Source organism: Electrophorus electricus, chromosome 3 (assembly GCF_041902795.1).
Source record: "Electrophorus electricus isolate QZ-2024a chromosome 3, ASM4190279v1, whole genome shotgun sequence".
Classification (NCBI taxonomy): domain Eukaryota; kingdom Metazoa; phylum Chordata; class Actinopteri; order Gymnotiformes; family Gymnotidae; genus Electrophorus; species Electrophorus electricus.
This window is the reverse complement of record NC_137499.1, coordinates 5,417,862-5,439,003: the sequence shown is the minus strand read 5'-3', so window position 1 is coordinate 5,439,003 and position 21,142 is coordinate 5,417,862. Positions and strand designations below refer to the sequence as shown.

General features: G+C 39.6%; 2 protein-coding genes across 2 annotated transcripts; one reads left to right on the top strand and one right to left on the bottom strand.

Moving 5' to 3' along the window:
• Positions 1-5,929: 5,929 nt before the first annotated feature.
• mrps11 (mitochondrial ribosomal protein S11) lies at positions 5,930-14,392 on the bottom strand. The gene is made up of 6 exons (XM_027004492.3): positions 14,130-14,392; positions 13,449-13,571; positions 11,948-12,046; positions 11,533-11,662; positions 10,409-10,474; positions 5,930-6,322 (listed from the first exon to the last, which is right to left on the bottom strand). Exons 1-6 carry the CDS (start codon positions 14,216-14,218, stop codon positions 6,215-6,217), a joined length of 615 nt encoding a protein of 204 aa, XP_026860293.3. The 5' UTR covers positions 14,219-14,392; the 3' UTR covers positions 5,930-6,214.
• Positions 14,393-14,546: 154 nt separating this feature from the next.
• On the top strand, positions 14,547-18,786 carry mrpl46 (mitochondrial ribosomal protein L46). The gene is made up of 4 exons (XM_027004524.3): positions 14,547-14,813; positions 15,615-15,813; positions 17,772-17,942; positions 18,133-18,786. The coding sequence occupies exons 1-4, from the start codon at positions 14,568-14,570 to the stop codon at positions 18,378-18,380; spliced, it is 864 nt and encodes a 287-aa protein (XP_026860325.2). The 5' UTR covers positions 14,547-14,567; the 3' UTR covers positions 18,381-18,786.
• The last annotated feature ends 2,356 nt before the right edge of the window (positions 18,787-21,142 follow it).

Sequence of the window (21,142 nt, the reverse complement as noted above, 5' to 3'; positions counted from 1 at the left end):
GACGTTTTTGAAAGACAAAAATTGAAAGACTAAGTAATGTTGCCAATGGATCAAAACAAGAAGAAATTATAGGATACAAGATTCATATGTTATAAACTGTGAGTCTGTGATCTATTTCGAAGTTAACATAAATGTAATTTGTTAAACAATTATTTAATAGCTATGAATTAAAAGTTATATTAAGTTAAATATAACCGGTCTATAGATGTTCTCAAATGCATAATTTGATGCACATTAAAACAATTTTAAATAAAGGTGTAATAATCATGCTTGTTTTGTGTTTTCTTTTTTGGTCAGAGCACAGAGAACTCATCGAAATTTATTTTTAAATTTTATTATATATCAAAGCTGTAATTATCAAGTTACGTTGGGAGTCTGTGAATAACTAATAATACACTGAAACATGTACTAGGATAGTGTTTCTTATATTAAATGTGCGATGGTCTTCTAGAAGGTCTTCACATACATGTGATATCAGTGGATTCAAAACAACACCACTACAGTCAGTGGGTGGATTCCAGCTTCATTTGTGGCTAACTGATTAAACACATGTTTTCATATAACCAACTCTCTCACTCTCACTCACTCTCACTCACTCACTCTCTCTTTCTCTTTTTCTTTCTTTCTTTCTTTTTCTTTCTTTCTTTCTTTCTTTCTTTCTTTCTTTCTTTCTTTCTTTCTTTCTTTCTTTCTTTCTCTCTTTCTCTCTCTCTCTCTCTCTCTCTCTCTCTCTCTCTCTCTCTCTCTCTCACACACACACACACACACACACAAAACTGTGTTAGAGCTTGGATCCTGGATCAATGCCTCCATTTGCTCTCAGTTAGGCAATAGGAATCAATAAAAACATTAGAGAACTAAAGAACCAGTATTTAAAGTACTTTGGTGCATTTGTATTATATTAGTTTTAGATGTCTCACATAAGAATGAATCACTGAACTGGTCTCAGAGCCAAAATATTCCTTTAATGCTCTTTTTCTGAAGAATAGTAAACAGTTGGCATTGATCTGTGGCCCTCTAGTGGACCCAAAACACAGTGCATTAATGTACTATGTGTGGATTCTGCTCCAGTCTCCCTGTTCTGATGTTATTTCCAAACTCTCTCCTTCACAGACACATAAGACATGCATACACTCACTCTCTCTCTCTCTCTCTCTCTCTCTCTCACACACACACACACAAACACCCTAGCCCCCCTCCCCCCCACCCCCTGCTTTTACACTGATTCACTAACAAAATTACACACAGCTAGCACAGGCAGTCACCTGCTTGCTCTGGGGCTCTCCCCCTCCCCTTGCTGTCTCCCCTTTTCCTTTGGCACTGGGAAGTAACCATGGCAACCAGCATCAGGGAGCAATAAGAACTCAGAGAAATGTTTTGTCAGGGAGTGTCAGGATATCCCATGTAAGCAAGCAGGGATGTGAGTTATGTCTGAAAAAAAAAATAATTGAATCACACAAGGCAGCAAAAAAGGGCATGTATAAAATGGGGACAACAGATGATTCTGTGTGCTAAACATTCATATTTAGAGGGGAAATTACAACTGCTGTCAATTTGAAGCTGTTTGGAGCGGACCAAGTGAAGCGACAATTAAGGCAGAATAGTCATGTTCCTAAGCAACAGAAGCCTGTCACATTGATGGCTAATCATCCAAGCAATCCCTTGTTGGACTTTTTAGTCAAACCAAATGCTATGTAGAGAGGTTTGTTTGTTTCTGCCAGTGCCTTTCATAGCCAGCATTTCCTGCCTCAGGCTTAACACTGCACACTTGTCAACAGGCTTTTAAAAAAACATTAACAGTTATTTTGTGCCATGTCTAACAATTTGTTATAAAATATGATTACATGCACAGTTATTCTAATGTTATTTCTGGAATGGTTTAAATTCACAAAAACAGGGTGATTCAAAAGGCATTAATGTTAATTCAAATCAATGTTACATTTGTTAAGAAAATGACAAACAATTTCTATTTCATTAACTGATCTCTGTGTTGTGGACTGATCAAAACAGAAAAAAAAAAAATCTTTTCTCTGTTATACAAACTACCCAATGATGTAATGGCAAGGGCATGAACAATTAGCAACCCATGTCCCTGGGTTTAATATAAGCCTTTGTATGTCTTCAGAACTTGTTATACTGTATCTGAAAAGCTTTGGGCATGCTTACCAATGTAGACCCGAGTGCTCTACCATTCTTCCAGTCTCTCCTCCTGTAGAACAAAGGTGCTATTCAACACAGCAAGGCAGGTAAGAGCACCAAAATGGACCTCAAGTGGGTTCTGGCCTTCTTGACTGAATAGCCAATGAGCATTCAAATCTCTCCATTCACACCCCCCCTCTCCCTACCCTCACTCCCCCGATTCCATTTTCAAAATGTACCTTCGTCAGTGGCTGCTAAAAGCTTGGCCGTGGAGTAGGACGAATATTAGGCAAAATATGAAGGAAAACAAAAAGGGGAAACTCTTGTCTTCAAGATCCTCCTGGCTGAGACAGGTACTGGCAGATTAAGACCTCAGAATATACAAAAGGACAATGGGTAAAGACCAATGGCCACTGCAAAAAAACAACAACAACCCCCCCCCCCCCAAAAAAAACAACAAAAAAACAAAAACAAAATACAAAACCAAGAATAAAGAAAAAAAAAAAAAAAAAACAACCCACAACCAGAAAATATCCTCCAATCCACTTAGCACAACTCCTGGTCTTCTCACACATACACATAACTACAGCTCCCCCTCCATGTTCCAAGCCTGCTATTACAGAAAATTACAACTAAGTCTAGATACTTCGAACAGGGATAATTGGAAGGCCATTATCCAGCACTCAAGGCCAAACATGGAGCTGCCTTTCCTGCTTTTAATGTGTTCATTCTCAGTGCTTTACCTTTAGTTTTTGGATTTTTAAAAAATGCTTTTTATAAACCATACAGTGCAAAAAGGCTGTGGTAGCGCCTACCACCCTACAGATACAACTCCAACACAGCCATTCATTTAGCCTATGTTGGATCATTTAAGCTCTTCCGGAACATGTTGCAAAGTCTCATGGGAGATACATCAATCAGTTGCACTCCCCCCACCCCCTCCACCCAGCCAACTAAAACAGAGGACAAGGACGTGCCATTAATATCACAAAATATCACAATGGGGGGAGACACAGAACACATAATTGCTCAAAGAATTATTTGCAATTTCAAATTCATTTCGGGGAAAATATGTGCCTTCCATATGATGACCTCCTCTAAATAAGCAGCTGCAATTAAATAGAAAATGTTCATAATGGTTGCAGAATCCATGTTTAACACTGCAGGGCGTACTTAGTGGTATGAATATGTTTGATTATAATGGTGCAAATGGATTCCTCAACAACTCTCATTATATCTCCAAGGATTGCTGAGGTCTGGGGTCAAACATGTTTCTGAGCCCTTATTAGAGTCAGACCATAAATAGTATTTGCAGTTTACATTTATAATCTTTATATGCAACTAAGAGTGATAACCATTGTAATGAAATATTATAAACCATGCTTACAAAACAAAAAAGCAACAAGGTATGTTCTGATGGGAAAGAAAAATCTTTCAAAGAGAAAACAACTTATCATGGCTTAGAAAAAGTTCCTAATATGTAAAGATCGAAGGAGACCTAGCTAAAAATGTTGTGTTGTGCAGTTTGGTCAACTTTTTCAAACTTGATGTTTGATAATACATTGACTTTACCACCAGAAGTACTTAAAGGGTATGATCATTTCATTGCAACTCCTTAGACTTTCACAATGTAGGAAAGTGAGATACGTGCGGTACTTCAATGAAGAGCAAAAGTGGACCTTAGCTTCTAATTACATAATAACCTTTCAAACGTTTTACCATTAAAGTCATTTTCCAGATTTTTTTTAATCTGAAAAAATGTTCTTCAGACACCTATTTCTAAAGCAAAGCCAAATAATGAAACCTTGTATTTTCCTTGCAGTGTATTAGTGAACAAATGCACTACAGCTAAATCTCTTCTATAACCTTTTTTAGTTAACTGAGGCTCAGTACTGACACCTGAGGTGCTTGGCCATTTGGACAAGTAGATCAATTTGATGCTGGAAGATATTACCCATGACTGTGGTTTATGTCTGGGTGAATGACATTATAAACTGGTTAGAAAAGGCTGACCTTAGAACAGAGACAGAGGATTTGTACTCTGTGCTTGAAATTCAGTAGCAGAAAGCGTTTCCACCTGGGTAATTCACTTTAATGAATTTAATTTCCTTGTGCTAGGATGCATCGAACCGATGCACAATGCTCATGATATTGCTCTGCTAACTTTCAAGAAGCAAAGTTGATTCAGTAGTGACCCCATGATTTGTTTTCATAGTTTCATTGATCCTATTTCTATTTAATTAACTGATTTATTCATTTGAATGAATTATTTTTAGTGATATAACCTTCATCAAAACACACTATGCTAACTTGATTTGATTACCTATTGCCAGCACACTGTGCATTCTGGAGAGAATTTTACTAACTTTGTGATATTTACCATTTCCATAATATTTGTAGAATGTTATGTCAGTCCATGCAGTGTTGATTATATATTTATTTATTTTTCCATTATAAATAATATACACAATAACATTGCATGGACTGCCATAACTAATGCAGTTTCTGATTTGCCACTACATAGTAAATTTACATAGCAAATTGTGGATTTTCACAGAATATATGACCGTTGTGATTTTCAGTGAATACACATACAGATACAATATCTTGAAACAAGTAGAATGTGGAAATTAATTGGACAGTGATGAGTTCCCAAAGTAATTCATATTGGGCTGTAGAGACTTGTAAGTTCTGAAAGCTGTAATTATGAGGTATGAGGACACAGCAGCTGGGCTGTGATACTGTTGGGTGGGTCCTCTACTGCTTAGCCAACCACTGCTGCCTAAAGGCGTGACTGAAAACAATTTCAACAAATTACACGGAGAACACATCATCATGCAAGGTGGTTAATGCCGTATCATCAAAACAGGCATTGCACAGTGCAATACAGCTATTGTACCAGCCATGGAGCTAATGTTAAGTACAGTCAATTAGTGGTCTGTTTCCTACATGTCAATAAACACAGTGTAAGACATGCACTTTTTTGGGGGTGGTGGGGTGGTGGTGTCACATCTCTTTCCATCAAGCACATGTCCAATAATCCTTAAAGAGCACACATCAGCTGGCCATTAGCCAAACTATTTGTTTGATTCGATCAAAAAACAATGTAAAATATGAACCATATGAATGTTTTTCAGGTCCATTTACTCTTGCTGTCTTAATTCTGCGCATGTGGTGATGGCAATATGCTCCCAACTGCTTCCTTTAAGTCCTCTTTGTTGTCCAAATACTAATTGCTGCTTTAAAAGGGGTCTTAATAAGAGCTCTGGGCTGTACTGCACCATAAGGTTTTGGAAATAGCCTCCTGTGCAGACTGCTTTTCTCCCCAAGCATCGCCGCCTTAGCGCTCTCGCCGACACAAAAAGCAGATGTGCATTGCAGGCCTGACCTTGGTTGCTATGGGTACTAGGGACAGACTTGTATTCAACCGTCTGCCTGAGTTCCTGCTAATTGCTGTCGTCATGGCAACGAGGCACCTGATGTAATGCTAAGAAAGGGCAATAACCTTACAAGAGTCCATTTATTTATAGGGAGCTGTTCTGCACTGTACCTGTCATATCAGACTTGGAGGCAGACTTGGAAGGTGGAACTGACATATCTAATACCAGTGATGATAAAAAAATGATACATTCTGAAGTGCACATTAGACTGACATGTTCCATTGTTCAACCTGAACAAGGCTGAAAAGCTTCATTTAAAAAAAAACCTCATTTCCCATAGCTCATACATTTATGACAGTGATTAATGTCTTTATCACACTCAAGAAAAAAACAACAACAAAAAACCCACAAACACTCCATATATGAACTTTAATGTTAAGGGAAAAGGTATCATAACTTTAATTCCAACAGTTTCATACATTAAAAATAGCAAAAATAGCAACCACAAATCCAAAGCTAATTTTTCTAATAGATATATGAGGAGACACCATACTGTTCAAATGAAATGAGCAAGCCTTTTATCCTAGCACATTAAGCTGATAGAATCCCAGTGTGATTCGATTCTCAGCTCCTCCACAGAGACCACAGACTCAGTCACTGACGGTTTCCCTTCACACACACTGGATTACCGGGGTTTATATCCTCCGAGCTTTACGGGGGCGACAGCCATTGTGTGGAACCGGGGTGTTGTCAGTAATGGAAACAACCTTGAGTCCTCCTATGGTTAGCCCTTTAATGGCAGACTGTACACAAGGAAAACAGAAAAGTGGTCTTTATTTAAAGTTGGTCTTAAATAAAGTTGGTCTTTATTTAAGATAACATTATGTCCAAAAGCTAGAATAAAAAAAAATTTTAACAAACACGGGCATGATGAGGTATGAAAATTGCTCTAAACAGAAATTATTTTAGAGTACATGTAAATATGTTGTTTGACAGAACAAGATGCTAGCGGTTTTAACACGATCAAGTCTTTTCCACATCGTATCTAGTAGTAGCTAACCACCACGCTTTATCTTCAGCTTACATAAGTCTAGATTCCATCCTCCAACCTGGGCAGTACCAGTGCTACAGGCCTCCTGCTGGCGCTAATTTAACCTCACAAATGCTTGAACGCATCACGCTTCTAGAAGCTTCCCGTTTCCCGCCAGTGTGCCGAAGTGGCTAAAAGGAGCCTTGCAGCGCTGAACACTCTCAACCTGCCTCATGCCCTCCCCCAGCCGACACTCCACAGTATAAAACTCTACTGCAGTCCACTGGGTCAGTGATTCCTGTTGACTGCACGAACTGTTGACTACTGACTACATTAGCATTTTTCCTTGAAGGCAAGCATGCGAGGATACACAAAAGGGAGATCAGCGTTTATGTTAGGCCAGTGGACAGATTATGCCAGTCCGAGCATGGTTTTGGTTAACTAAACACATTAGGGGTCAGTGCCGGTGTCAAGACGCAAGAGGAGGCTTTAGCTTCAACCCTGTCTAAGCAAAGAATTTCATTCCAGCATTTCACTGTCAGCTGTAAGATGAAGCCTAGGTGATGTTGGAAACCCAGCTGACATGCTGTTTCAGTTGCCGGCAAGCTGGCTACTTGTCTGTCACCGACTCTTTCTACAGCTGGCAGTTTATTAACTAGAACGTGTTTGCACAGAATGTGCATTTCGCTTATTCCTTTCTTTTACAGACCTTTTTTTCAGCCACCAGAGCTTCGGTCACTTCAGGGACTCACAGGCTAATTTCTCATGCCATTTCTTTCTCCTCCAATTCAAACTTCCAGCACTCCATTCACCAACAGACAGCTACTCATTGTGCAGCCCTTTAAAGTTACAGTTTGAAACGTGCATGTGTGTGGTTCCATTTAGTAAGTCCCTAAAGTACTCGGACACTGATGATGTTATCTTTTGGTTTTCCAGTGTTTTGGACAACTAATAACATCAAGTGACGATAAGGCTGCTAATCACTTTTTAAGCAAAGCATTTTCAGCTAAAATTAGGTAAACATTTCTGCACATATTAAACAGTACTTGAACAAAATGTAAGACTGTAAGCACATGATTACAGTTTTACACATAGAGGAGCACATAAGGGAACATGGTAGCTATATAGTGGCAAGTAATGAGAATTATATCAAGTGGTATTTCCAACTGTACTGCAGTAGCATCAGTGACACCTCAGAATTTGATGTGGGGTCCGAGATTACACCTGGAACTGATGTCTCATCCATCTGCTGCAACAAACATACTGATGCCTACTGCAAACCACATTTAACATGATCTTAAACCTTTAGCGTTACCCTGACACTACCTTAGCAAATATCAAAAATGCACAGCATATAAGACAAGGCATGGTGATCCACTCAAATAAGCGAATTAATTTACTAATTCTCCATACTTTTCATTACTTGAACAAAAAGTCTTTGTTCTCTGAGCTGCTTTCCACTGGTGACCTGTTACAAACAAAGTCTAATCTAAATTTGATCAGTGGATACAAGCAGGTACACAGACATGCATTCACATGCATATCACAAATTTCTACGTCCCTTGCTCATTTGTAAGGTATAATGTTAGTCACAGCCCTGAAAACACTTTAAATAGGACAGCTTACTTTCAGCCAATTACAAGGTCAAAGACATGCTGGAGCAATGTTGATGACTCTCCAATGTGTTTTCCTTACTGGCTATAGTAGTATTATTGCAGACAATTGTAGTAATTGTAGTAAAGGGATAAGTATTTGTATGCTTAAATTAGGAGGGTGTGGGGTATATGGCATATTTTAAGTGAATTACAAAATTTTATTTTTTTTTAAAACTACAAGTCAGCATATTGTGTTTGTTTAAAAATGAATTAAAAAAACAAACAAAAAAACCCAAAACAAAACAACAAAAAAAAACAATTCATGTGGAAAAAAAAAAAAGCACCTCCGGTAATGACATTGCGAAGTTGGTGATTTACTGGCTAGTACCGGCTAGCCTTCAGTTCTTGCTCACTTTGGTTCGTTCAGCATAGAGAGAGCACCTTGGCCTTCTGGGCAGTATGTTTTGGGTCCCCATCATTCCACAAGAACACTAAGCTTTCTTTCTTTCTCTTTTTTTTTTTTTTTTTTTTTGCAGATCACAGAATCCATCTTTCTGTCACTGTCGGAAGCCGAGTGCAGCGGGAGCCGTACGTGCCTGAGCAATGTTCCAGAGCTAGCACCCCTACCCCCCCCCCCTTCAGGTTGCCACCATTCTGCTGCAGGCTGATTTGCACGCATTCATCCGACTCCGTTTCCTGAATAGACTCCTCTTCTGGATCCTGGAAATTGATTGTACCGTCCATGTGATTTGTTAGAGGTTTTCATTTGTGGTACAGACTCAAGTCGTGATCTTTTGCCCCATCATTGGAAGATTTTTCTTTACCACTGAAAGGATTCGTCCAGCATGCGCTGCGGTGGTCAACCTTGGTATACAGGGGCCTTTCTCCCATCACTGTAGGTCACCGGCGGATTCTCTCCCCTTCTGTGTAAGGTCGATTTGGCAAGCCTAATGTTTCGCTATTTCTCTGATTAATTTGTTTCTCTTTATTTTTCTCATGGCAGTGTACTCCACTTCCATTGACACTTCTTCACAATGTCAGACACTGGCAGCCCCAGAAACAAACCACAAAGCCCGCAATTACCACTGACTCTGTGAATGCCAAACACATTAAAGCCCACCTGACCAATAAAAAGAACCACAAAGTGCAAAGCAAAATAAAAGGCCCCCTAAAACAGGGTGAAGGAGAACAAAGTGAGCCATAATTTCAAAATGATTCTCCACAGTTCATGTGCTGTAAGCGAGGTTTTAACTCAACGCCGACAGGCTCTCTCTTAGCCCAGCAATCAAGGCACCTTTTCAAACCTGCAGAGCTGATGAACAATCTAGACAACAGTGCAAGATTTTATTGTCCAGATACCTGTGGAGCTCAGAGACATCGCATTTTGTGTCTGTCCACACCCTTCAGCCTCGTCTCTTTCCTGCCACTCCACTGGGGCTTCTCTTCTGGCATTGTAAAAAAAGCTTTCAAGAGCTGCAGCTTTTGATACTCTTCTGCTCCTCCCTCCCCTTGCTTTCACAGAACTTCATTTCTCATAGACAGACAGGGTAGACAGAGCAAAACTCTTATTTTGTACTCTTGTTTTGTAGTAATGTTTTATATTTTTGGCCTTCCTTTTTATGCTAGTTGCCCACTTGAAAAAAGGCTTTTCTTTTCTACTTCATCTGTCAAACAACAATTACCAAATTTTAGGGTGTAAACCAATGACGTATGTGTGGTATTAACAGCAAACTGGCCGAGGTTCTACGGTAAGAAGGTCCGGTCAAGACAAAGTTGTTGTTCTCCATTATTCTATTGTTGCGACCACTTGTTTTCTTAAGTTGTCATTTTTTTATTTCAATCTTCAAAAATGCACTGGTGTGTAATGCACTTATGCGCTATGCTTCCTATTTGTTATGACATAATGTAAAGTGACCTTGGGTGAATCGCGTTACATAAATATAACTAATTGGGTAAGTGGGAGTTAAGAGATGGCTTGCAATTTCTATCTGATAACATGCTATAAAAATCAATCAACAATGTGGCATGGAGAATTGAACAATTAAAAAAGTAAGTAACTTTAGTAATTCTAAAGTTGGAATTTTTAATACTTATTGAACCTCTGGATTGTTTATTTACTTGGACTTCAAAAACCTACAGTACATTTCTATAGGCTTGTAAGCAGTCAAATACGTACCACAAATTAGAAATGTGATATTATAATTATGGTCTTCGTAGGATTACGTAAGACTAGAACAGTGAAGGCGAGTGCCGGCAATACTCACCAAGCGTCCTGGGCCCAGACCTTTGAGCACCACCCGAACAAATGTCGCCCCCTTCGTCTGTGCTTTCTGCTCCAAGGGAACAAGCACAAAGTGAGGCACTTGTTCTATTAAGAGCTAATAAATGAGTGGAGAAAAACAAAATTGCAGGGGGTTGTGTTGTGAGGGCTCTGCAAAAATACTGATTTAGATGATACCGCTTGTGTCCAGGCAGTAAATAAATGGCTATAAGAATATAGTCATGCAGTTATTATCCATAGTGCCACCGTGCGGGGTTCTCATTAACGTCCCCGCAGCAGACGCCGATGAAATTACGAGAGGAGCGGAGCGGTAACATGGAGGGCGAAGGATAAACATGAACGTAAATATGTAAGCGATGTTTCTGTCCCTTAGTCAAATTGTTGGTGCATGAGTGAATGCACAGAAAACTTTTCCAATTATGAAAAAAAAAAAAAAAATGTTGCCGGAAATACTCGACTGAACAATTACACTTGCAGTATGTGGTCAACTATATCCTGTCGCATAAAAGGTAGAAGGCAGGTGGGCATGCAATGCTAAACAGGACCCTCAATGATTAAGATTTTAACGTGGTGTTTGACTAATTCCCAACATGCCAAATTATTCAGACATAGAACCATATTTATTTTTTTTCATTCAAAACGTAAACTACAAGTGAACCAATAGTAAGACAATCGTAGAGAGCAGTACATTGTTGCTAAAAGAAACAGTGCTGCCATCTAGTGGACAGCACTGCACTAACGCTGCACACCACAAACTACGCTAATTTGAGAAAAGACGTGAAAAGTGATAAAAAGCTAATGTAATGCCTCAGAAATTGAGCGAATGAAGGAAGCAAGAATGATTTACTGAGCGCACTTACAATCTACGGTTCCATTCCACCAACTTCATAATAATGACAGTGGTAGATCACCACTCTCCTGAACCCACTATGAACAATATACATTCGTCCCATTTACCATGCTGTTTCATAAGAATTACGTTAAGCATTTTTTATGCTGAGTGTGGTGCTCAGTCATTGTTGCTTTGCCTGTGTGTGAACTTTATACTTGTTCAGTTGGATAAAAAATTTGTTAGCCGTAATCTCACAGTGACAAAATGTGTCTTACAGCAGCAGCTGATATTCCGGCGGTCTGCGCTGCGATGGGGGTAGACTTCCTTGCATTGCGGAAGCCCTCCGTTCCACATGATGTCCTGGCCATGTACTGGCCCATGGAATCTGTCACCTGGATGTGTGTGCTGGAGGGAACAACGAGGATTTGATTAGAACCCGATATACCTGCCAGTCTCTAAGCACTGTCTGTATGTGCTATGGATATTGCCCATGTTCCATCCCAGACTCAAATGGAAATCAAAAGACCCATACTTGGATCTGTTTTTACGACATTTCACTAGGAAAGCGTACTCAACTAAAAAGAAAGATCAGACAAAAAAAATAAAATTGAACGAGTACACAACAGATGACATATCTTGTGTGTAGTGGAATCTTTCAGAACCATCTTCATCTTAAAATGAAAAGCTTACTTGTTATAGGTGGCTTTTATGTGAGCTATCGGCAATTCTTCAAATGTTTTGCCATCCCATTTCAAAGCACTCTCTTGACCAGGAAATGGTGGGTAATAACTGAGGAGTAGAGACAAGAAAATAACACTGAACCAACACTGTGAAAGAAAAACTGTACAGAGTCCCACTAGAGATTAGACCAAACGTATTTCTAAGTTACAAAACCAAGTGTATAAAAGTGATATTACAAGCCAGAATAGTGCTAATCATGCTCAATCTGTTTATGTTCATAAAAGGCCATAAACTGAAGATCTGTAGGATATAAAAATATATTCAAATAAACAACATTAAAGTACATCTGAGAGGATGTTCTTCAACAAGAAAACTACAGAAAAACTCTCACTACACCATAACAGTATAAATTTCTGTCGTAGGCTTATAAAATTATTTTAAGGCTAATCTTGTCAGTCAAATTTTGGTTGTCAATCAAACAGGTTATTTTTTTTAATGCTGTAGAACTTTTACTCATAAACACTGAGAACCTCCAGACAAGAGCTTGAAGAACTACAAGAATCATCCTGTGATATGATATGCACATACCTGGAAGCCCAATGTATTTATCTATTTCTTTTCAAGAAACATAGCAGGGCAAGTGTAAACAATTGGTCAGTGATATTTTTTTGGTATTTTAGCTCTACACTTCAACACATTAAATTTGAAATGGATCAATAACTCCAGATCCATTCTTCATGGGACACAGACACTGCAGCTATACAGATAGGACATTCAGAGATAGGGGTACTATGGGTATCTTCATCATCATCATCATCATCATCATCATCATCGTAGAACACATTTATGCCCTGTGGCCCCTTGCTTTACCCAAAGTGAGAGGATCCACTGCTGTAAGAAGACCAACTCCACATGTGCCTGACGTGTATGAGGTGGGGGTAAAGGAGGTGCAAATCTGACAATATTCTTATCTCAAGAGCTTTAGAACAAGAAATGCTAAACGTGAAATAATAACACAGGTGTGCCATTTTTGTGATACTCCATTATTCTCAGTGCAGCTACTTAAATAAGAGAAATAAGTGCAATAAGAGTGATATAATTAATATGACTGGCTGAGATGATACCAGTGATTTACAACAGCCTGCTACTTATAGTCCCCTTCACCCAAGTATTTTGTGCACCCAACTTAGTGCAAGAAATTTCCAAGGGTTAGCTTTAATTTGAGAGAATTTACATTTATATTGAGTAAACCACCTAAGAATCACAGCTCATGTTATTCATAGCACCACGTCCCATTTCAGGGACATCCTCATTCTCCAAATACGGATGCATGCTCTCAATACTCTCAAATTAAAGATGAAACTCTACACTTTAACCAAAACATTTAAAATCGTGTCACTGCCCAGTTACTAACAGACTCTGGATTTGTGCAAATCTAGCTAGTCGGGTGCTCTCGATGTTACCAGAGACAAACGAAAACAAAAGCATGAAGCTAGCTTGCACGGCACACCTGAAGTCTTTCGAGTCTCTTGCAGGGCTCGCCGATGCGCCGTCGTGATGAGACTGGGTTCCAACCTCCTGCAAACGTGGAGCGCCCAAGCAGAGCGCGCGCGCCACCTCCACTCTCCCTCCGCTGCCTCAAGAACAAAATCATTTGATCGATCAGTTCAATGTATTGATCAATTAACGTCACGCCTCAGGCAAGCACGTTCAAGACTCAAGATTCACATTATTGTCATTCAGCCATACAGGAAAGGTGCATAGCAGAACGAAATTACGTGTACCAAGCTTAACCAAGGATAAAATAAGTTCACTTATTATATATAAAATAAAAGTGACCAAAATAAATCGCGAATATAAAATAATGACGACAATAACAATAATAAATAATAATAATAAATTAGTGAATGTATAAATATAACAACTCTAAAACAAATAGCAGAGCAGGATATTGCACACTATAATATTGCACTTTTGATACTAAAAAGCTACTATTAGATAAGTACATCTCAGTGTTTTTCACTGTTAAGGAGTCTAAGCTGAAATAAAGTTAACGTTTCCACGTAAACGGTACCAGTTAACAGAAATAATTTTCATAGACGACTCCTTGGCTGGTTAGCTAAAGCTCAGGAACAGTTAACCCAGTTTTACCGGTCGCTAGCTAGCAGGCTTACATACACAGAACACTTACGCTGCCCTCCCGGTTGAAGTCAAAGGCCCAAGAAGCTGCTGACAGGCACCTCTTATGATATTCGATAACGCAGAATTTATTCTATACATATTTTCATATCATATGTTAAAGATCAAGAAGTTGCTTACTAGCTGCCTACAGAACGGCATGACATTGAGGGTCATGTGTATCCGGAATGTTATATTCGTTGAAAATCATAGGGTACATCCCGTCACGACTTTTGCTCCCTTTCCTTGATAATCTCTATGCAGCAAATACATTTAAAAGCGATCTGTATAAATATTACTTTATAACTAAATCTACTTTTATCACGCCAATGCTTATATCTACATTTATTCTCAAACTAAATGTCTGTATTTATCCCCACCCAGCAAACCCTTTAATAGCATGTTCCCCGAAGCTTGAACGTTGAATTGTGGGAACACATGTACAGCCAAGATGGCGGCGCTCTGTTGGAGGTCTGCTTCTCGACCGCTGTGGCAAATTATAGCGAGACAAGGCACGTTAAAAGCTGGTGTGCGCAACCTCTCTTCTAGCACTCAGCGATGGTGCGCTCAAAAACTCCGGGCTGTAAATTCTCCGTCTCCTTGGGTTCTACATGGAGCGGTGTGTTTACAACGGTTACCAGTTATATCTCAAGACCGGAACCCAATCGAGGAGCAGTTCTTGGACCTTCTGCAGCAGGTAAGCCGCAAACATTCAGACTTGGTTAATAGCTCGCAACCTGCCCTTGGATCATTAAGCGATTCTACTGCTGTTACTACTACTACATTTTATTTTGTATAGCACATTTCATACATAAACGAAGCTCACAGTGCTTCGCTTGACGGAGGATTAAAATAAAGCTATACATTTAAATAAGATCACATGAACATAAAGTAGGAGGGAAATAAATATAGTAGTAAATAAACAATAGTAATAGTGATATTATTAGAAGTTAAAATTAACTTTATAAAATAAATGCCGTGATATTATTGTGGAATGTAAATGAACAATGACCTACTGTAGGTGAAATACATTTTCAGATGCTTCTTGAAATTATGTAGTAATGTTTCCTGTCTAGTCTCGTTGTAAATTGTTCCATATTTTGGTACATAAAAGCAAAAGGCTGCTTCACCACTTTTTTTCTTATACGTTAAGCAAGCCTGCATTACCGGACCTTAAAGAACGATCTACACACACACACACACACACATACACACACACACGCAGGCAGTTCATTATATATGATGGTGCTATTCCTTGTAATGTTTAAAAATCTAGTAGTACTACTGAAGACACTGCAAGCCAGTGTAATGAAGTGAGACTTGGTGTGAAATGTTCTCTGTTTAGTGTGGCTGTTGGCTCTCTGGCTGTAGTGTTCTGGTCAAGCTGTAATTTATCATCTTTTTGGAAAACTGCTGAACAGTATGATATTAACTGCTATATGGAGTGGTAGTTGTGCAGCTGTTAAGGTCCATTGCCTTATGGGGTTTCTTCATCTAGCTGGAACAGGAGAAAAGCATGCTTTCTGATCACGAGCTTCGTCTCTTGCTGGATTCTGATCGCCTGAGTCGTAAACAAGAGGCCGATTATGGCTCAGATGACGAGGACTATGAAAGCCAGGACATTGTCACAGCTCAAGATTTGGAGGATGCTTGGGAACAGAAACTGAAGCAGTTCAAACCAGCTTTAAGGATAAAAGGTGTGTAGTTCATTAAAATCTAATGAAATTTCCATGCACTGTTTAGTAAGTACCTCTAAATGACAGTACTAATTTCTAATTATAGTAGCCTAGTATAAATGTACAGTTGTGTTCAAAATAATAGCAGTGTGTTTAAAAATGTGAGTAAAGCTCAGAATCCTTATAGTAGTTTTTATTTCCATGCACTGCACATTATATTCTAAATCAAAACATGAAGAAAAATGTATCAATTTTTAAATTACTTTACAGAAAATGAAGAAAAAATGAATATTGGGCTGTTAAAAAATAGCAGTGTCTGCATTTTTCTTCACAAACTCAAATATTTACTGTATAAACTGGAAAATCTTTAGGATCCATCATTGCTATGAATCACTAAACTAATAATTAGTTGTATAACCACTGTTACTGAGAACTGCTTCACATGTGTTGCATGGAGTCGACCAACAGCCCAGGATGATTTGACAACTTTCCACAATTCCTCTGCATTTCTTGGTTTTTGCCTCAGAAACAGCAATTTTGATGTCCCCCCACAAGTTTTCTATCGGATTAAGGTCCGGGATTGGGCTGGCCACTCCATAACTTTTTAATTTTGTTGGTCTGGAACCAAGATGCTGCTCACTTACTAGTGTGTTTGGGGTCGTTGTCTTGTTGAAAGACCCATTTCAAGGGCATTTTCTCTTCTGCATGAGGCAACATGAGCTCTTCAAGTATTTTGATGTATACAAACTGATTCATGATCCCTGGTATGCGATAAATAGGCCCGACACCATAGTAAGAGAAACATCTCCATACCATATTGCCTGTACCACCATGCTTAACTGTCTTCAGAGTGTATGGTGGTTTGAATTCGGGGGGGGGTCGTCTGACAGACTGTCTGCGGCCCTTGGATCCAAAAAGAACAATCTTACTTTCATCATTCCACAAAATGTTTCTCCATTTCTCCTTAGGCCAGTCCATGTGTTCTTTGGCAAATTGTAACCTCTTCAGTACGTCTTTTTTTTTTTTTTTTTGGTTAAACAATGGGACTTTGCGGGTGTCTCTTGCTGATAGATTAGCTTCACACAGGCATCTTCTAATTATCACACTACTCGCAGGTAACTTCAAACCGTCTTTGACCACCCTGGAGCTGATCATTGGCTGAGTCTTTGCTATTCTGGCTATTCATTGAGCCATTCGAATGGTAGTCTTCCGTTTTCTTCCACGTTTCTCTGGTTTTGCGTTCCATTTTAAAGCATTGGAGATCATTTTAGCCAAGCAGTCTATCATTTTCTGTACTTCTTTATACATTTGCCCCTCTCCAATCAACATTTTAATCAAAGTACGCTGTTCTTCTGAACAATGTCTGGAGCGACCCATTTTTCTCAGGTTTTCAGCGAGAAATGCATGTACAACATGTGGTGGCTTCATCCTTAAATAAGGGCCACCTGATTGACAACCGTTTTTTCACAGAATGAATGACCTCACTAATCGAACTCCACACTGCTATTATTTTGAACACGCCTGTTTCAATTAATTATTCAATTACACAAACTCAGGAGCATGCATATCATGAATGTTGGGTCCGATGGTTTTCTATGACTCTGCTACACCTACTGGTGGGTTATTTGCCATGCAGTAATATAATTTGTACCAAAAACAGTGATTGATCTGATGAGTCATGTTGGACTGCTATTATTTTGAACACAACTGTATATGCTAAAAATATTAAGCATTTAGCATATCTGTATAAGATGCCCCTCTGCTACGCTTGTCGTTTTCCTGGCTGTGACCTCAAACCACAACCGCAATGTCAAGAGGCTCATTCATCTTCCCACGCTGTCACTGTTTAGCTGCTGTATATTCGCGTGCACAACCTCGATCCACTACAGTGTGTGTGTGTGTGTGTGTGTGTGTGTGTGTGTGTGTGTGTGTGTGTGTGTGTGTCTGTCTGTCTTGCACGTGCCCCCAACATTCCATAGCTTCTGACAACACAGATGTGAGCTCCTCCGAGTGCTTCCTGGGAGACAGCTTGGTGCTCCTGGTGAAGCAGGATGTTGGCCATCAGAACGTCTGGCTTCTGCCTCAGCTGCAGTGGGAGGCAGGAGAGACACTGAGACAGACAGCCGAGCGTGCCCTCTCCAGTCTGCCAGGTATCACTCCCTCTTCCTTTTATGTGCTGAACTCTGAAGTTGTAACTTGTTGACTTTCCAGTAAACTTGGTGAGGCCTGATCTAGTACTGTTTTCTGTGGTAAACAGAAACTTAAGTCTTAGATGCATGCTGGAATTTTCATAAAATCATAAAATTTACTTAGGATTTATCACTTGCTTTATACATCTAGGTGCAGAATTGAAAGCAACCTTTCTTGGCAATTCCCCATGTGGATTTTACAAATACCAATTTCCCAAGAACGTTCAGACCGAGAGCAGAATAGGAGCCAAGGTGTTTTTCTTCAAGTCTCTGCTGTCAGGCGGTGACTGCTCATCTCTACAGAAGGACTCTTTTGCATGGGTGAGAAAAGATGAACTGCAGGATTATCTCAAACCAAAATACCTAAAACAGGTCAAGCGTTTCATCCTGAATCTGTAATGTAGCACAAGTGCAGAGGACCTGTGCCCCATGTACACGTGGTGTTCAGACTTGTACACTGGTGCCCACTCCTTTATAAATGGAATGGCTACAAATCAGATGGGCTGCACCTCTTATGATCAGAAACATAATGTCCCAGTCCATTTCCTGGCTGCTTCATTGCCTTAATCAGTTATGACGCTGTGACCAAGCATGACATAACTGATTAAATAAGTCCACGGTTTGATTTGTTGATTAAATGAATTGGGTGTCTTAGGCAGAATGTGATGGACTAATAAATTAGGATGGATTGAATTCTGTTACAGAGCTCTAAATCTTTGTGGATTATATCAGATTGCCATGACCAGTCCGCCATTCCTTCAATGCCTAAATGTGTAATGTACAACATTAAAAATAATACCCTGCCCTTTTGTTTCATGTGCAAAGTTTTTGTTTTTGTTTTTTCTTGAACGTGCTGACCAGATACATCTTCAGTAAAATACCACCGGGGGGCAGTAGTTAGCTGCAGTATTGAGGCAAGACAATTTAAGGAAAATCTGGATAAGAGTGGTGTTCTATTAGGTTTTTCCACTGAGACCATAAACCCCTTGCTTGTCAAACCTAAATGCCTAGGAACACTGGGCTCTGCAATTTTCAAATGCCTCTCTCTCACTCAAGTGTCTAGCAGTCAGTGGTTATAGTGCTGAATGTACGCTAATGGGGATTAGCCGAACTATGAATTGTTTAGCTAATTCGATTTTGTAGACCTTTTATCAATTGTAAGTGGCTAGCCTTTTTTGCCCTATGTTTTAAAAGTGAAAGACTGTTCTACAGTGCTAAAGTACAACAATAGGTCTATATTGACTATATTTTTAAAGCACTCCCAAGCTTGAAAATTGATAACTTGTGACATTTGCTTCTCTGACAGTCAAGCTTTATCAAGTACTCATATTAACTGAACATATTAATTTACTTCTAATACCTCAATATTTCTTTGAGAATGTTAATTCATGTACTACCCAAATCACAGCAATGTACAGAGGAGAGCAGAAAGCTGACTGCAGCGTATGCCCACATGCTCTTCGTCCGTCTAAACGTAGACATCTGAGAATTAACAGGTCAATGCAAGTTCAAGCTTGAGGCAAACAAGTGCTGTTCAGTCTAAGCCGTAAAGTTAGATGTAGCAGGCTTAGTACTAAAAGTTGGGCACCTGTGTCCTGGATGGCTGGAAGCTTTAATAGATTTATCCTATTCTGACTGCATTCCATATCCTTGGGTTACAAAGATGAGCTTCCTTTCCTTAGAGAGCCCACAGCCAGTCAAACATGCAATAGAAGTTGTGCAGATTTTTTTCAGTGGATATGATGTCTCTCGGGGTGTAGGTGTGGGTGGGTGTAAAGTTCTCTAGAATTTACGTCCTTCTTTGTCTGTTACAAACGCTGCTAGATGACTTCTGCATGGTTGCAGTAATGTTACCTTACTGTTTGAACTGTATGCATGAGTTCTGCTTGAATGTGCTCCAGGCTTCAAATCGTGCTACTGAGGCTGAAAGTTGGGATATGATCTGACAGTGCCTTTATTAAATGTCTACAGAATTAGCAGGTGCATTAAGAATCTCCCAAGCGTCCTTGTGTCATGTTTTGCATGTCCATGTCCTGCTCTGTAGCCCATCTGCAGTTTCATGTAGTCTTAAATTCTGGATGAAAGGCTTATCATGAGTAAAAGAAAAAGTTGGGATTGATGAACCTTATCGCAGTTGTTCTCCAAGCACAGTGATAATTGGCTAATTTAAAATTTGAGTATGCAAGTGGACACTTGATGCAGCGCAGTCAGGACAGAGTTATCAATGTGTTCTTTAAAGCTACAGCAGTCAGTGTTCGCTGCTTGGTTCCTTTTGAATACCATCAATAAGGTATTGAGGCTTTGGAGGCAGTGGAATACTGAGAATTGGTTGAAAAGCTCTGATGAATGAAGGCATCTCACACCTGACTGCCACCTACCTGTTGCTGGGGAGGCATAGATCCTTTCAAGATGCTTTGTTTGGGCTCATCCTCTTTTGAATGGAATGTACATCTCTGCACAGCAGTTCAAAGATCATTTTCTACTCCTGGGTGAAAGTGAACATGCCACCCTTATCTGAAGCACAAACTGTTTTTTGTTTTTTTTTGTTTTGTTTTTTGTTTTTTTCCTTCGCCAAGCCATCACAAACTCCACCTTGGAACAGTGTGTGTTTGGGTTATTGGAGAGACCCACCATTGTCTTAACCTGCCTTTGGCTATATCTAGAGAATTCCTCTTTCTTCACCTTGTGCATGCTCTTTCTTTTTATTGGTTCATACTGTTTATTCAGGATAAGCCTAGCCTCGACCTTGTTTTCAGTAAATGCCATGTCTGATTTGGAATGTATTGCACACCGGTGTTCTGTTTTCTAGTGCTTATTGCTTGAAAAGACCTTGACAGTTGGGGCTGTTACTGAGAACATCAAAGTGATGGAACTGGTGACCACATGTATCAGTTTCTTAAACCTTTTGGCATGTTTTACCCAGTTTTCTGCCGGTGTTGGTCATAGCCAGCTGTCACCTGCCGTTTAGGTCTCCGTTATTCCATGACAGCTTCCAGCCTGACAGAAGGAGTAACGCAGCACATGTCAGTCCTCACATCCTTTAGATCTACTGCTCACACTACACCATAGAACACCTCGACGCACTCGGAGGAGAGCGCTGACCTCTCGCTTCTGTTTACGTTAGCCTGACAGATGCCCTTGATTGGATAGTATTACTCTCT